The sequence below is a fragment of the Osmerus eperlanus genome, chromosome 6 (genome assembly GCF_963692335.1).
Source record: "Osmerus eperlanus chromosome 6, fOsmEpe2.1, whole genome shotgun sequence".
In the NCBI taxonomy this organism is placed as follows: Eukaryota; Metazoa; Chordata; class Actinopteri; order Osmeriformes; family Osmeridae; genus Osmerus; species Osmerus eperlanus.
Genome location: NC_085023.1, coordinates 9,761,516 through 9,779,662, shown reverse-complemented (window position 1 = coordinate 9,779,662; position 18,147 = coordinate 9,761,516). Strand labels below are relative to the sequence as shown.

Genomic DNA, 18,147 nt, shown 5'->3' with positions numbered 1-18,147 from the left:
CCAAAACACTCCATACTGGTTAATATGTCCCACATAAAACATCCCAGACCAGTCTAATCCCAGCTGTGGAAATACTGCTGAGTGTCTGGAATGGAATGTATGATAACTGTTACGACATAGCAACAACAGGGCAGTGGTCTCCAGCAGCAAAATAAAGAGTTTGGTCTCTAAAAACAACCAAACCAGGGATTGTTTTTGCACAAGAACTCTTATCACTGATGGGCATGACAGCTTTCTCCCTCTGATCTGTCTCTAGTTCACTAGAACAATCGTTCCTATCAGAAGATAACAGGGTGACTCCAATGTAGGGCCTTACAAGGCAGATTTAGTTGCTTCCTATAATACACTGTGGAAAAATTGCAGTGAATTGTTTGTTTTGTATTTAGTCCCTTGTCCTTCCTTCCAAAAAGCCCCTTCCCCCAAAAAAGATTTTCACTGTCTTCCTAATCTTTCCTTGACTGTCATTCTGTCAGTCTGTACTGTATACAGGCGGGGCGTGTTGTAGTGATACTGTAGTGTGGATGGCATGTGTGCATGTCTTCTTCCCGTTTCAGCTGCTCCAGGTGAGGATGGGCTGTAGGGGTGTGTGTGATAAAGGTTTGATAGCAGAACATTGGAAGTTTTAGTCGATTGTACTTTCTGCTTCTGCATTTTAACACTGGTCTTGGTTTGGCTGAGAGGGATGGGAAAGGTTTTATTTTATTTTAGGGAGCAGAGTCTTTAAGAAGGATTAATAGAAATATATATGAAACTGTATGATGATGTATATTTTTTTATATAGCACCTGAAAATATTTTGTGGTAGCACCAGAACGAGTGTAGGTTTAATATACAAAGTATAAAGAGTTCTATCTATCGACACAGCACCGCATGGGTTACAAACGACCCATCAATCGCTAATTGAAGGAGACTCAATAGAGTGAACCAAACAACATATGCATGATGAAATAATTCCCAGTCTACAATTTTACTCCACTCTGTGTAGACAAAACTACCAACACTTTGATTCAAGGCAATGTTTACGGTGGTGAGCACACTGTCCTCTCTGCTTTGTCATTGATATTTCTTTTGGCTGTAAGAATACAGTACTTCTTGCAGACTGGGACATCTTCAAAGTTTTTTGTTCTTTGATGGTTTAGAAAACAGCAGACCAGAGTCAGCAATGGTTGAGGGTGTTAAGGAAGTCATTTTGGATGAGCTTACTTATATATATATTAACACAAGATGCATTTAATATCATCTAACAATTTATAGTTAATATACTGTCTTTCACAAATGAATAATAGTCTTCACTTCTACAGGCTTATCATAGTCAGTGTGGTCCAAGTCCTTATACATTTCATCTACACTTTATCTAAACTCAAACAAATCACAAGCTAATGAGCTCTCAATTTCTTGAAGACCTGTCACTGTTTTAGCTGAGACCTTTTGCATTGTGCAGATATTTTTATCAAAAAAGAATAGCCAGATAATTGATTTTGGATGGAGAGGTGGTGTAGATTCTAGACATTGGACCGACTGAACCCACAATCTCAGTCACAGACATCTGGCCCAGACTGTTAACAGGAGTCCAGCTTGTCCTCTCTGAATGTGGATATAACCTAGGTACTGTCTACCAGGACACAAACATGATGTCATCAAAAAGGGACCCTACTTTTTCAGAACACTGGTTGTTCTGTGCTCTTTTTAACACTTTCATAATTCATGACTCCTCTGTAAATACCTTAAACTGAAATATGTGCATGGTATGCTGTGACATATTCTTCTCTTTTGTTAAATCAAAATATAAATTTCAAATGTAGCCACTGTGACTAGACCAAAGCATTTGTTTTTATGTGTTGTTTTTTCTTTCCATTGTGTGTATATATTATTTTGTTTGTAGTGTTTTGTTTCTTCATTAATCCATATAGTGTATGTAGTTCATGTAGATTTCCTTGTTCTTGAACAAAATGACTGTGTTTTTAAATAAAGAACAAAAATTACATTATGATATTTCTGTGGTTTGAATGCTCGTTAACAATTGAAAAGCACAGTGGGGAGCAAGTTAAACATTTATTGCGTTCAACTTACAATATGTATGACTGGGATATGAATGTATCTAAAGGAATTTGATCTTGAATGAATAGTATTAGATAGTTATCATACTGTATTGCACGCATGTATGTGTAACAGAGACCAGAGTTAACATTATGGTTTGTGACAAGCCAGACTCATGCCATAACCAAGTCCCTCTCTGTCTCACTGCCCATCTCTCCAGTCCATGCTATCCCACTCCACCAGGCTCCATCCAGTCATGGCTCCTCTCACCCCACCCTTCCCCCAGCCCCTGGCTGCCCCTGAGAATCCCCACTGGCCACAGCAGTGTGTAGTCAAGCCCCTAAAGTGGCAGACTACTCATGAAACAGGGCCCGGCTGCCAGAAATATAGAGCACCAAAAATACAGGGCCGTAATTTGTAATAATCCCCTTAGACGTCAACTAAACCAAAAAATGATCAGTATTAACATAATACTGGGGTTTCATTTGGGTAAAATCTCATAACGTCGGCAAGAGCTTAATCCTTTGGCTGGCAAGGCTGTACTGTAGCTGAACTGAGATGCTCTCTACCAGGGAGAAGTGTGCGGATGGTGGATGCTTCACGAACCAGTTACACCATGAGGTAAAAAATATTACATTTTACATGAAGGAAACTGTTAAAGATTAAATGCAAAGCTCTTCATAGTCCACTCGTAGTGTTAGCTCCAAATCTTTACAGAGTAACAAATGTTTGTATTTATTTATTACAATTGAAATTGAAATATATTAAAATTAACTACAGTATTACAAAATGTTATATTCATGCAATTTTTCAAGAAAATTACAAGCAACTCAATAAACTGAGTATATTTTGAGAGGAACTCTCAAAGTCCATCATCTGTTTTGTAGTGTTGTTCCAGTTGGGGGCTTTGCTTGGTCATCAGGTTGCCATCTCTTCTTTGGCCAGTAGCGTAGCTTTCGGACAGGCAGGACTTGCAGTCACTCAGCTGGGTTTCTAGTGTTGCTGACTCCCTTGGGGACCTTGACCACAAACACCATGGGGTCTTTGGCCTTATTACTGAACGCCCGGCGAATCACATCGACTGCATGCTGATGAGTCACACCCTGGAGAGACTCTCCATCCACAGACACCAGCTCAAATCCAGCCTGCAAGCACAAACACACATTCAAGCACACACCCACGGGTTAGAGTTGAGAACCATTCACACATCGACAAGGACACAAACAAAAGGACCAGCAAGGGCAAGCTTGCACACAGGAGGCAGCATTGGCTTGTATGAAACAGCAGGAACTCACATACACACACACAGAAAACAGGTGTGCTCACAATGCATAAACATACATTACATATTGCTTTGCATGCTTAACTGCTCTCTGTTTTTCCATGATCTCCATCTTCTTCACTTGTGATCAATTACTCTCTGTACTCTCTCCATCTTTTTTCCCTCTGATTTAACTTGCTCTTTCTTCTTCCTGATATCCATCCCTCATTCCTTCTTTCTGGTGCACTGGGGTTGTGTATTATTGTGCAGTGAATAAAACACACACAGAAACACAGTTACAAACCACACACACAGGACTTTTTCCTTCTTTTTCTGCAGGAAGGGAGCACAGTACAGCAAAGTTCAAGAGCCCTGAAGAGAGGAACTTCCTGTGATGTCATCAGCATTGTTTAGGATGCACCTGCTTGTCTCACTCCACCTCCCACACCGACACAGTAGGCTAATGTTTGGTGGAATGATATCAACTCTTATCTGTCTTCATTAGGTCTAACATAGTCTAATATTATTACACCTTGCTTCCATATTGTCTGTCATCATGTAAAGTTGTTTAAAAATGAGATGTTAATGAGTAAATTGACGTTCAAAATGAAGGCTATTGTTAAACTAGGGAACTGCCGTATAAAATGTGTTTGTGGTCCAACAGGCTTTGAGCCTGTTTGTTTGCTCAAGTCTGCTGACCCATAACACTACCGTATTTACTGGTTCATTTGAGACCAATAAATAAATAAAGTTTTATATCCATTTAACTAAAGAGGAGATTAGGAGGTGAATTTCAATTCCAGCAAGTAATGTTTTTAGATTAAATAGGACCAAATCTAATCTGACTCTTCTTTGTGACATTTGATGGAGACTACATTTGGGCTCTAACGTCTTTGCGGCCAGTTGGCATCGTTCACCAATTCTATCCCTGCAGAAGTGTACCACTCTGCACAAGAGAGGATCCGTCTGATCTATTCGAAAGTGCATCAGAGATTGGTTGTTCTAAACACGTTTATGGGGATTATCAATGGGGGAGAAAATAAGTTGTTGGCCTGGATGCGAAGCGGGGGGCCATGCTGTCCTGTCCATACCGTGTGTCTGGGTGACACCCACAAGGACGTCCTCAGAAGACGCTCTAATCCCCGCTGAGTAGTGTGTACACTGCTTATTAATTATAAGTCGAACTTGGCTAAGAGCATGAATGAGGGATGACACATGCAGATTTGAATAAACACACTCTTGGGCTGCAGTGAAGCTATGGGTGCTGTGGATTGTTGTGGATTAAAGCTGTGTCACGTAAAACTCCAGCTAGACCTCTAGGGTGCCCTTATTATTGGCTATAAGCCAAAGGAGAAGAGGATGAGTGGATGAGAGGAGGTGGTGGACAGAAGTGATTACAGAGCCTAAATGGACAATACATCCTGTATTTCACACTCGATAAGAGGAGGTAAGGGGAGTGATAAGCACGTGACACACTCATAAACACACACACATTGTGTCTACCTGCCCTCCATAGACTGATAAGGGGAGGTTGGACCTAGGGTCCAGCACCTTGTCCAGACACCCACACACACATACAACACAGCACACACACACCATGTCCTGAGCCTTGGTCCCTGGTGCAGCTATTATCAGACAGGAACGAGGGGCACAGGAAACGTGTTTACAGATGGATGCAGCACTTCCACCGTGCTCTCAGTGTGTGTGAGACAGCCCAAAGATAGGGACCAGATATGGGTTTGAGAGCAGGCAGAGCCTGCAAGGTGTGACGCTGAGTTAACACACACAAGTCAGGGGCCAGACACGTGGTAGAACACTAAACGAACCAAACCTCTGTTTTCCGTGGACTCCCTTTCTCCTCCTCTTTCCATCCCTCCCTCCTCAGTCTGTCTCTCTCTCTCTCTTTCTCCCACCTTCTGTGTGTGTGTGTGTGCGTGTGCGTGTGTGACAAAGAAAGTGTGTGTGTTAGAGAGAGAGGGACTTAGAAGGGAAGATCTTGGAAACTGAAAGGCTTAGCCAACACCAGATACCCGGGATGTTTGACGCTCTACTCTACTGGACCTGGGAAGTGCTGTCACTTGATAGCTAGCTGTCTTCACACACACACACACACACACACACACACACACACACACACACACACACACACCTGGGATCAACAGGCTGTGACCTGGTATTGTAGGTCACATTAGTGTGGTGGTACTGTTTCAGAAACATCACCCTCGTCTAACCTTGAACTGCGACTTCTGGATGATTACCTTTTCCTCTGTCACAGTGTCTTTTGGAATCATTACTTTACCATGCAACTAATAAAGATGTTGAGTTTGTCTATCTTCCTCTAGTCTTTGACTTTTTGACTTTGGGTTTGGATAAACTGATTTTAGGTGTGTGTGTTTGTGTCCCACCAATGGAGGTTCAAATTATTATGATGAGTCACTGTGAGGTCAGTCTATGATAATACAATGTATTAGCAGACCATTAGCAGGCCGCACTCATGTACCTCATCAATGATGAAGGAGACAGGCCATGCGAGATGGCACTACTCATCTCTCCTCTCCTTCCCTCCTCCCTCTCTCTCCACTCTTCGATGCTCCATCACTCTCCCAAAGAGCCTCATAACCACAGCACAAAACACTGAGAGCCAGACAACATTCATACATACATGCATACATAGACACACGCGCACACACACACACACAGTACTGTGCAAAAGTCTTAGGCACAATAAAAAATTAAAAAAAGGTTAAGGAAAAATGCTAAGAAATAATGACATTTAAAAATTTAACAAAAAGTTTAGCAAAATTGCACTTTTATACTGCTGCACAAATAGAAAATATATATTACATATATTTCTTTGATTAAAAATGCATTCAAATCTGATACACCTAAACAAAAAAATGCAGCAACATGAAATTTAGATTTACTATCATTCTAATTTATTTTTACTACAAATAGGTACGGTACAAAACTTTCTGCATCACTATTAGTATCCTCATCTGCCTCCTCACCAGAGATGTAGGCGACACCAGAGATGTCACCTACTAATTAATAAACTGCTTTGCGCAATTCCTGTGTTGTTCTTAATTCCAGATTAAATAATAATAATAAAAGCTGCCCTCGTGTATACACCGCCGTCATCGAAACATGTAATTCAAGAAAAGCTGTAGCATTTAATTGAAGAAATACAGTATAAGACATTATTTGTGTAAAAACTCTTGGGTGCCCAAGACTTATGCACAGTACTGTACATATACACATACACACACATACACATACACTTACATATACATATACATATACATATACATATACATATACATATACATACAAACATAGAAACATACAAACATACATACAGTATTGTACATACAATACACGCATGGCATGCAAACATTGTTTCTGGTCTGCCTCCTCACCTTGAGTCCCCCACAGGTAGAAGCAGCTCCTCCAGGGAATATCTTCTCTATCTTCACCATGGGTTGGACCTTGGACTCCATCCCTCCAGAGATGCTGATACCTGCAGACACACAGAGATCTCTCTGCAGGTCAGCGCACACAAGAATCTGTGTAGATCAAATAATTATTCCCACACGAGACTTTCAGTTGAGTACAGTGCTAATTCTAAAGCCAACACAAATCCTCTGGGGCTTCCCATATTAACGTTTGTTTCTCGAAAGATTAGTTTTGGAATGGGTAATTTTCTGCATCTCCCTCTGCTGGTGAGATGAGGAACATACAGGAGCTACGGGTGTTCTGCTTACCCAGGGACTGTTTGGTCTTGGAGATGGTCACCGTGGTTATTTCATACTCCTGGGGAACAGGAGTTGCTGTCGACATTCCATGGTGACCATTCACCTGCTGCCCCCTCCCTCCTCCCTTGGAGGGGCCTGTGTCCTGGGGGGGCTCATACACCGGATTGAGGGGGGGTCGCCCGCGTCTTGCCGTGGGAACGTACATGCTGACCTCTGTGTATCCGTCTCCTTTCCTGCTCCTTCCAGCTATACTCTCAGGGCTAACGTCGCTCCTAGACCTCCGATGGCCATTCCTCACGGTAGACCTCCCCCGCTCAGGAGTGGTATCTCCCCTGTCCACAGACAGCATGGAAGTTTCATCTTGCCGGGACGTACAATTGTCTCTTGCACGGGGGGGTTGGTGACTCTGCCGTCCTTGTAGGGTGCTGTATGGGGACTCAGAAAGGAGCCAGTTTTGGGAGGGCGACGGGCTTGGCGAACGGGAGGTGGGGCGCAGGACAGAGGGGGTGTAGCCGTCCACAGGGATGTCCAGGAGGGGGGTGAAGGCACGGGAGGGGGGCATAGGTCCCACCTGGAGGCCAGACACATGCAGTCTCTCCAGGTCTTCAATGAGCTGATGGTCTTTCTCCTGATTCTGGACAGGCTGGAGCAGGAAACCACCTCTGTAATCTTGAACACACACACACAGTTCCACTGTAACCCCACAGATCCACAGTACAATGAGTTAAACACCCAGTCACAGTTCCATCCCAAGCCTCTCTGTTGGAACACTGAACTGGAGTTCTCTGCGTCATATACAATCGAGATACAAAACCGATATTGTGCTATTCGCAACATGGGCAATTTTCATGCATCTTTCCCTCTCTGAGGTCGGTCCCCTTGACCTGTCTATAAACGTCCACCACCTGGCCTTTGCCATGTCAACTTCCTTCCCCATGATGATGTCAACTGACCCCTGACCCCTGACCTAAAGGGTGAGACGGCCGGGGTGGTCATGCTAGGCGGTATTGAATGCCTGCTCTCTGTCTGTAACTCTTGAATGGGGCTGGTTTGTGAAGAGCTTAAAGCAGCCCTCATATTGTTTAAGCTCCACACAAGCAACCCGCGCACGTTTAAAACTCACCACTGCCCCTCTCTGTTCTTTGTGTTAGAGACGTAACACAAGCCTTGCTTCAGCACAGGCCCCTGTAATCTGAGAAGAACTGTGTGTGTGTGTGTGTGCGCATAAGTGTGTGTGGGTGTGTGTCTACAGATAGGAAGGGAGTACAAAATGCCAGGGACAGGATATGGGCAGTGTGTGCCGATGTTCAGTCAGGATATGAGATGGGCCAGGACGTACAGAGGGATAGAGAAGAGGAGAATATAGAGAAGGATAAGCCCAGTTCCAGTTATTTAATATCCTAAAGGGATCAGTGAAAGACCAGCCAGAGAGAGAGAGAGAGAGAAAGAGAGAGAGACAGAGAAAGATAAAGAGAGAGAGAGAGAGAGAGAGAGAGAGATCAACAAACCTGGGATAGAGGTGATGAGGTGTCGTCTGGGAGTCCCAGTGCGGGGGGAACGCAGAGCAGGAGACCTCACTGAGAAGGGAGAGGTATACAACACACTTTAGGCTACACACCATACAAAACATAAACGGTGCTTTATACAATATGTTTTTTATGTTCAACTTACCTGAGCGACTCTTCAAAATTTCATAGGCTTCTAGTTCAAAAGGCATGACCATGCTGTCAAAACGAATCAGCTCTGTAGCAGGGATCAGCATTCTGCAAGGCACAGAGAATGCAAATGACCCACATTGTACTGTGTTTACACAACTACACACACATACATGCCTACATTGCACAGTAAAACTCACACATACACACATCTCACCTAATCTCTCTCAGGAGCAACAGTTTCTCTGGCCTGTCCAGGATAGCTAGAAGGGGACGCACTAGGTCTGCCACCACACGTTCCGACAAAAACTGAGTAAGAAAAAGACAGAAAAAAGGGACAAATGCTATAGTCAGTACCTTGTCTCATGATGTAGAACAAAGGAAGGATTTGGAATTTTAAATAGCTCTTCAATGATCCTGGTTTAAGCAGGATCTTATATCCTCACGTTGGCTATGGGGTTGATCCTTTTTAGAGTGGAGGAGTAAAGTAGAGAGTGAATGTGGCAGAGAAGAGAGAGAGAGAGAGAGAGAGAGAGAGAGAGAGAGAGAGAGAGAGAGAGAGAGAGAGAGAGAGAGAGAGAGAGAGAGAGAGAGAGGCAGGTATCCGGTGATCCTTAACATATGACCCTAGTCATAATTGACAGTCACCATCCATCGCTTTGAGAGACTCCATTAAGGCTCCATTAGACGAGAAACACTGTACACACCACTCTTCAGTCTCACCTGCAGTCTACAGAAAGCTTAGCTCTCATCAGTGTTACTGGTATTACAAACTTCCTGGGCGCATTCAAATGGCAGCAAATTAAACTATGGCATCTATGGCAGTCATTTTGGCTCAAGGTCTCACCCGCCTGCAGTGTCTCATCACAGCAGAGACCTCATCTTGGCTCAGCAGTTTCTTGGCTATGTCCTCCACGTGGTCCAGGGCCTCAAGTAGTGGCTGGGGAATGCTGTCCCTCACCCCGGCCCGGGTCTCCCGAGGTGAGGTCAGCAGCTGGAAGGGACGTCCCCGGTCCTTATCTGAGAGGGCAGGAGAAGTGTGGAGGATGACATTTTGGGTGCTCCTGTACAGTGTGAGGCTGAGAGTGGGACATTACACAGAATGTTACTGTGTCTTTGCTTTGGATCATGAGTGCATGATTTGCTCCACTGTATGTACAATGTATGTTATTCTTCATTTTCCTTATCTAACCTCTATCGGCGTGGTGGGAGGGGGATTTGGAGCGCCCCCTGTGGGTCTCATCCATCCCTGTATCTCTCTTTTCTCTCCTGCGCTCCCTCTTGAACAGGAGGTTGACAAAGGTCTTGGAGCGCCGCAGGGTCTTACTGCCCTCCGTGCTTTTCTCTTTCTGCTGTCTCTTCTTCTTCAGCTTGTCCTCTAGAGGATGGGACAGAAAGGAAAAGAGGTTCATCTTAATACAAAGCACCCCACCCCTACCCACTCCTCTAAATGAGAAGCTCCAGGCCCCAAGGCTCAGGATAAGCAAGATACAGTATACAACTGTTTTTCTATTACTCTTTAAACAGAAATTAAATAATGATCTAAGTTGAGGTAAATCAAGGATTGAGCACTAGGATAGAAGAGCTACAGGATGTCACACACACACGCAAACAATACACAAATGTTCATACACTTGACTGCTCTAGACAAGTTACCCACACACACACAATGTAGGAATGTCGTGGGCTAGGAGCAAGTTACTGTAACTGCATAACTATGCAGTGTCAGTTGCTCATGCAAAAAGAGCATAAATTGATTTTCATATTTATGGGACGTACAAGGCATAATAGATTACTCTTTGCACAAAACCCTGCTCACCGCGACGCATAAACCTGTAACAAAAATGACACACACACCCCTCTATGAGTGGAGATCTATCTGGCAGTCAGCCTCTGAGTTCTCTGCACTGAATCTTCGCTCCCAGGGGAAAGACCATCCAGTGATATTGAATATTTAAGCCATGGCTGACCAACCCTTTTCCAAACTATTGTATGTCAATTTTTCCTCAACCAGATAAGTATTAGAATAAGGTGTGCTGGATTAGGTTAGGAAATAATACAGGACTAAGGTTGGATCTCCAGGAGGTTGGACAGCCCTCATTTTACACGATCCAGAATCACAATGATATGTGTTAGCATCTAATCTTTAAAGAACAATATAAAACTAGAGACTAGGTTCCCTTGAAGAACTGTATTTAACTGGAAATGTGATAGAATCATTAAGGTTGGCGATAAGCGAGGATAAACTGATCAGATATAGTTGTAGTCCCAATTTGGTGTCAGGGACTATAGTTGTTGTTTTTTGTTTACTTTCTTGAGAGGCAAGGGGTCATAAGAGGGTGAGCAGTCTGTACTGTGGAGGGGATCTCCTAAAGCCCTGAAGGGTATCTGGTTACCCCGGGCTACAGGTGCTGTAGGTGCGGTGCCAGTACAGACACTGAACCTTGGGTAACCTCTGCTGTGGCAAAGACAAAAGCCGATGCAAGGAGCTGCTGGATAGTTTCACTGCACTGTTTCTGGCTGGGTTTAAACTTAACAAAAACAAGAGTACATGGGTACCTTCTCTTAATGTGACATGTGTCATTGCATTGCTCATCAGTTTAGCTTCCTTCCTCATTTGCCCTTCCCAGGGTTCAGTCTCAGGTCCTTTGACTCACTCCATGACCACCTTTTCAGCAACTTGATGGCATGGGTGGGCTGTATTTATAGTAGCAGGAAGTTTAACCAATTCAACTCTACATTAATACTGCTTTGCTTTGTAATTGTTTACAAGAGAAGGCTTCAGGAGCCCATGTTGCTCACCTGTCACAGTGATGTGGCTCTGGGAACGCCGAATAGGCTTGCGTGGTCTGCTCAGGGCCATAAGGACTGCCGTTTTAGTGGAGTCCTTCGCTACTTCATGTTCCCCAGCAGACAGTGTCCTTGTTTCCACGGGCCCCTCCCCTTTCCCCCGAATCATGGTGTCCTTCAGTAACATGGTAGCGCCGAGCGTCCGACTGGTTTCGGTGGGGACCAGCCTATCTACATGGGAACTGCGAGGCGAGGGCTGGTCAGGGTGTTCAGAGGGGTCTGTCTGAGTCTCGTTTGTGCGCTCAGTGGTACTGGGCCGTCGGGAGCGGTCCTCAGTAGAGACACAGACATCCACCATCTCTGAGCCGAAAAGCGGGGGAAAGAGGACCTGGGAGAGACCACTGAGGGAGCTGACGGGAGTGCCGGAGGACAGGGAGGAGGCGGAGGAGTAGGAGTCGGACCCCTGAGAGGAGGAGGGAGGACCTCCATTGGCCACTGTGGAAGGTGGCAAGATTTGGTTGGAAACAAAGCAAAAAATGAACTTATAAATGAATAATAGTATACAATAGAGTTTATTCAGCAGTGCAGTATGACATTCTTAAACTGAGCACAACATCATTCTCTGACTGAGTATGTACTCAAATGACCAAAGCTGGAGTTAGCCACAGCAATCCTCTAGATGCATAAATCCTCCATGTATTTCACACTGTCAAAGGATGTCTTGGTACAGACTGACATCTGGCTGAACTCATGACATAGGCTAATCCCATTGGCTTGGGGTACAGAGGATACATGAGAGTGGAGACATGAAAGAAATAATAGTAAAAATAAATGTCTCTAAATTCACATATCCTGAGCAGACACAGCCAACCTCCATGTAAGAACATTGACGACCCATCTGCCTCTGGGCACAAACAGCATAATCCCTGCCCATTTTCAGACAGAGAAGAGAAGAACTAGAGAATAGTAGTTTTGCAAGAAGAAATATATTGCAGAGATTTAGTTTAAGTAGGAAACATGTGGCAAAAGTAATACTGTAATACCAAATGTAACTTGTTATAGACCGTGTAAAAACTGGTAACTTGGCCAAACAATTTTCTGTGAATTAAATTGTTATGTTCGAATTACTTATTTATTTAAATATTTTACTACATAGGATTGTTGTGGATGTAGACATACATTTGTTGAGCCAGCTGTACTCTGCCACCATCTCCTTGTAGGCTGGATAACGTCCAGCTTCCTGTTAGGGTCAAAGGTCAACAACAGTACAATCATTTCACTACAACAGCTCTGTCTGAGAGGGAGTGAAAGAGGGAAAGATGGAGTGGAGGTGATAGAAAGAGAGAAAGACAGAAAAAAATAGTGAAAGAGCAACACAGCCACATGGCAGACTTTCACTTGTCAATAGCTTAAGTAAAGTTCCTTAATGTCCTTGCAACCTGCTTTTGGCCAGAAGGCTCCATTGAGTCAAACGTTGGTAGCTCATGACTACCTTCAAGCTCCCACAATAAACTGATTTAACCCTCAGAACCCTCTTAATTGTGGGTCAAGAATCAGTCAGTCTAGAGCTCAGAGACCTTCCACAAAGGGCATAAGCATACCAGGTGTACAGGGCGTTTAACAACCCAACCATGGAGTGTCAGAAGTTTTGTGCCACAATGGGGGCCAACACAGGCCCAAGGAAACACATAAAACAAGGCTTTCTGCTGATTATAACCTGATCCCTTTCTGCCTTGTGAATAATGAACGTCGGCCCTGGCTGTTTTTCACACGAGGAACCTGAGAGGAGAAGCGTAAAGTGAGTACACAGGAATGCCAGAGCTTGGAGACCACTCTCTCACTCACACAAACAAACACACAAACCCGTACACATTAGTAAACACATCCCTGCCTTCTCTGGATTGGACTTATTAACAAACACACACATACACACACACAAGTAGGAATGTCATGGGCCCTGAGCCAGCAAACTGCTTAATATGCAATCTCCCTCTGTCTCACTCCCGCATACAAGACAAAATGATGTTGTTAAACGTGTTCATTAATGTGTCTGGGTACTTAAAACTTTAATTGTTACATTGGAACCCACCTAAAATTGGGTAACAAGCTTGCCTGCCTGTCATGTATATGATAGAAATTATCTTATTAGTAAAACGATAACAAGTCTACTTTTCTACTCTCAGTAGAAGTGAGCAACAACCTGGAAGGAGAAAGGAAAATGGGGAACACAGTCCAGAACATACTTTCTAGAAACTTCTGATATGAGAGGACATTTTTGTGTGCAGTTCACTCTCACCCTGATGGTCAACATGATATGGGTGTGGCTCTTCAGAACTTCCACGGCATTGCTATGGGTGATGTCATCAAAGCTCACACCATTGGCTGCCAGGATCTGGTCTCCCATCTTTAGGCCATGCTGTTCTGCCAGCCCGCCAGGGTCCAATCTGACCAGACAACACACACAGGGAGGCAGCATTACTTACGTGTGTTTACTCTGTATGTTCACTGATAAAAGCTCACAACGTGTGCGTGTGTGTGTCTTTGCATATGTGTGTGTGAATGTGCCAGTGTGTGTCCATACTTAGAGACGTATATTCCCAGGCCGAACTCCTTGCCCCCCCTTATGTTGAAGCCCAGACAGTAGTCGTCAGAGGTGGTGTACAGGTGGATGATCCTGCGCAGGGCACTGTCTGAGCTGGCCTCTGATGGGGTGCGGCCACTCTCTTCCACCACCATGCGTCTATGGATCAGATCCACCCTGCACACAGACACGCACACAGACATCCACATTTTTACCACAATATACAGTACACACATTTACATTAACATAAAAAATAAATAAAACAGGCATATACAGACATACTTTTACCCAATACATACACTTTTCAATCAACATACACACAGAAACTCGTACTCTGGGTAATTGTAATACACAGCGGTGCACAGCAACCTCATTCCCTACTGAGCTCTTGCCCTGCTATCAATTAATGAGACAGACATAAAGGCCAGAGAAGTAATCCATTCACTGGAACAGCATGAAACCAATATATACCGAGAGTGAGATAACCTCTGTAGCAACCATCAAAAGTCAGGGAATACGCCGATCAAGTGATTATGTCATACGTAAACAGAACGCTCGTGTCTAGAGAGATCAATACCCACTAAAGAATTCACAAAATCCTAATCCTATCATGTGTCTATTTAAAAGGAACATAAAACCAACGTGTAATCATATACAGACCAGGCTGGTGTGTTGCAGCAAATCCACACGGTGGTCTCAACATCTACCAATGTTCCCAAATGCTCTCACCAGGTGGTCTTCTCCTTGGAGTAGCGGATGCCAGGGACTTTCCCCACACGTCTCACCACCATCCTGAGGCGGTTGTTTCCAGTCAGGACCTTGACTGCACTGCTCATGGTGATGGTCTCCAGGCTAATGCCGTTCACCTCCACCAGCTTGTCCCCGACACACAGGCCTGCCTGCTCTGGAAGGGGGAGAAATTGGGGGTGGGGCCTGGGGGGTTAGCCTCAAACACACTCTCTCAAACACACGTGCACACACAAACACCCACGTCTTCTGTGTCCAGCATACCTGCGGAGCTGTAGTCCTCAACCTTACTGACAAAGATGCTGAGGCCATGCTCTGACCCACCGCGCACACTGAAGCCCAGACGCCCATCTGGACTCTTGTCGACCGTCACTGTGTGGAGGTCGGCGCTCTCATCTCCACCTGCATGCACGCACACACACACACATTATTAGCATGACATGTGCCTGAAGACTTCCCACATTGGATCAAAACTTGTACCTGAGAAGGATCCTAAATGCTGGATCTGATCCAGGCTCACCATCAACTGGAGAATTGATGAGGATAACTCTTCCCATGGGCGAGGAGGACCTGGCCCTGTGTTGGTGCTGCTTCTTCTGCATGTAGCGCGTGGCCGTGTGGGACCCCCCTGCCTGACCCCCATTGTGGGGGTGGGGGCGGCCCCCTCCATTCGTCATCTCCCTCCAGCCGGATGGGTCAGAGGAATGATCCATGCTAAGAGGCCAGATACCCTCCTTACACTCATCCAGACCAGGAGCAGACTGGGGGGTCCTGTCCAGATGGGGGGGAAAGAGGCTGGATGTAGGGTGAGGGCAATGGTTGGGGGTCCAGGTAGAGGAGCTATGGGCGGTGAGAAGATGATGGAATGCTTTGGCCCAGTGGTGGTGTTGAAGAAGGTGGATATTTGTGAGGAGTTGGTGGATCAGTCATTCAGGCCACAAGCTTCAAATCCATACTATATTATTACTTGTGGAGCTCTTCTGTTTATCCCTGACATTTTTTATTGGGATCAGCAGGTGGGCTAAAGGTTCGAATTAAAAGTTGAGTTATCCAATGCCATTATGCAACAGAGGTAATTTGCACAATGTAATGGTCTAGATTTGATTCAAGATATTTGAGATAACCAAATTCGTGACCGTTCAATATATATATATTCAATATAGACCATAGTTTGCATGTCAGTAGTAGTCCATCCTCACCCTGTTCGTTTGCGCTCAAGCCGTAAGAGACAGAGGCCCCGATCTTCCCTCGACGTCACCTCACGCTCTGATCACTCATCCACAAACAGTCAAGACAACGGTCTATAAAACAATCATCACGCATTATTATATCAGTAAACCTAAAACAAATGTATTTGACCTCTTCTGCTTAATTGTGTTGAGACGCCTCAAGGTTTTGCAACATTTGACACTGTCGATTATTGTAGAATAGCAACATAGCCTATTCGTAATCTATATTGTCATTATGAACACCCAAATAGCATGCTGTGTCTTCTGAACCGTACTGTAGGCTACGAATGTTTTGTTATCAGCACCTAGGACAGCGCTCCAGACAGTCGCGTTAATTAACGTATTCCAAGGCATGCAAAATATGTTGTGTTTGAATAAATAAAAAGGTAATCTTCAAAAAAGTGTTAATGTCTGTGTAGATTCTACATACTGAGCATTGTAATGAAAACATTTAATTAACCACGATCAGTGTAATGCATTGGTTCACAAAAACAAGCACCTAATCGGTCACTGAGTAACTAAACTGATACAATAGGCTGTAGTATAATGTTCACATGATTTAACTATGACTGGTCGAACAATGAAAACTATGCATGCAAACTATTCAAGAAAGTTGATAACATTACCTGTATCCATGTTGCGCTGAATGACCTCACCTGAGACCGACAGGAGATATGCTTGCACTGCCCCTCCTCCCTATCTGTGATTGGATACCTTTGGCTTGCTTAGACGCATTAGTGACATTTCATTTGTTGGGAAGGATGACAATAATTATCTTTGGAGGCGTAAACATATTACACAAGCACAGGCGCTGCTGAACCAGTGTGCATTACTTAATTAATGACTCCGTGGCCTAGTGGTGTCTCTGATCTGAGTGTTTTTCCTGAAGGTAATTTATAACAAGCCTGTTTATTGTCTTTAGAATGAGTTTATGTGACTGCATATCCCAAATTATTATCTGTATTGGATTACATATGTGGACTATTTGAGAATATTTACGTAGTAATAGAAAAACAGGCCCATGTGGACCACGATTAGGCTTCTGAAAATATCCGTTCAATATGGCATTCTATCAGACTTCTCTTCTGATAACTAATATCGTTTTGTCTCCTTGGTCTAATGCTGCCATCTCCTGACTGGCTAGATACATTACATAAGGCATGTTAAATTTTATTTATTCAGCCGACGATTTTATTGATCTTCGGACAGATCTACATATGAGGCCCCAAGGCAGAGGTGTCTTTGTATTTGCCGTCCAATTCACGGCAATGTCTCTACAAAGTCTAGATGCTAGTGAATCTGGTATGAGTTTAGGGGGAGCTAGGGGGCCCTGGTGAGTTTAGATGGAGTCTGGTGCCCTGGTAAGGGTTGAGGTGTTGAAAGTGCAGATATGGGTCACTTGATGGGTTAAAAGGCCCATATTCAATCACTATTGGCCTATCAATCTACATTTTGGATTCATAGTAAATTGTCTGAGGGGCCTCAGACCATTGGGCCATCGGGGCTTGGAGCCCGAGGCCCCTAATGGTCAGAGGCCCCTGGGCCCAGGCCCCATTTGCCCGGTCCATAATCCGGTTTTAAAATATAAAGTAGCATAGACTAGGCCTACAGCAGAAAATCAAGAATCAGAAGTGCATATCTAACAGTATTTAGATTGCAGAGTCAAGGAAAGGAACAGTCCATTGCCTATTTACCAGGCACGTTTTAAAGTCACTATAGGCCAACATCTTAGCTGTGATTAACAGCAATTAATACTAACTGAACTACAGGTGCAAAATCTCAACTACAATAGCCTACAGTCTAGCAAAAACAACGACGCTAGAGCGAAATTAAAAAAAAACATGGGTACACATATTTTAATTTACAGACTGTTCTAACAAAGAAAATAAGAAAATCTACTCATTTAATATCCGTGAATAAGCCTCGCTCTGTTATTCGTTACAGTATTTAGCCTACATAGCAATGTTTTTATGTATTTTGTTGTTGTTGTCTAGTTGCCTATTATGCCTAGCCTGTAAATAGTACTGTCTTTTGTTCATACCTAGCCTAACAATAATCCCGTTTTACAGTTTGTATTTATTTAATTAATTTAGTTC

At 44.0% G+C, this 18,147-nt stretch overlaps 1 protein-coding gene across 2 annotated transcripts; it reads right to left on the bottom strand.

Annotated features, from left to right (window-relative positions):
* Positions 1-2,317: 2,317 nt before the first annotated feature.
* On the bottom strand, positions 2,318-17,426 carry pdzd7a (PDZ domain containing 7a). Of its 2 annotated transcripts, XM_062463348.1 has the most exons (17): positions 16,678-17,426; positions 16,022-16,095; positions 15,343-15,593; positions 15,087-15,224; positions 14,805-14,979; positions 14,076-14,252; positions 13,791-13,938; positions 12,674-12,734; positions 11,507-11,989; positions 9,897-10,082; positions 9,552-9,724; positions 8,922-9,013; positions 8,721-8,812; positions 8,558-8,626; positions 7,059-7,718; positions 6,714-6,814; positions 2,318-3,181 (listed from the first exon to the last, which is right to left on the bottom strand). In XM_062463348.1, exons 3-17 carry the CDS (start codon positions 15,533-15,535, stop codon positions 3,014-3,016), a joined length of 2,916 nt encoding a protein of 971 aa, XP_062319332.1. In that variant the 5' UTR covers positions 15,536-15,593; positions 16,022-16,095; positions 16,678-17,426; the 3' UTR covers positions 2,318-3,013. The 2 variants fall into 2 exon arrangements, with proteins under 2 accessions (XP_062319332.1, XP_062319333.1); XM_062463349.1 differs by lacking the exon at positions 2,318-3,181 and having other exon boundaries at positions 6,719-6,860; positions 16,022-17,426.
* Between the last annotated feature and the right edge of the window lie 721 nt (positions 17,427-18,147).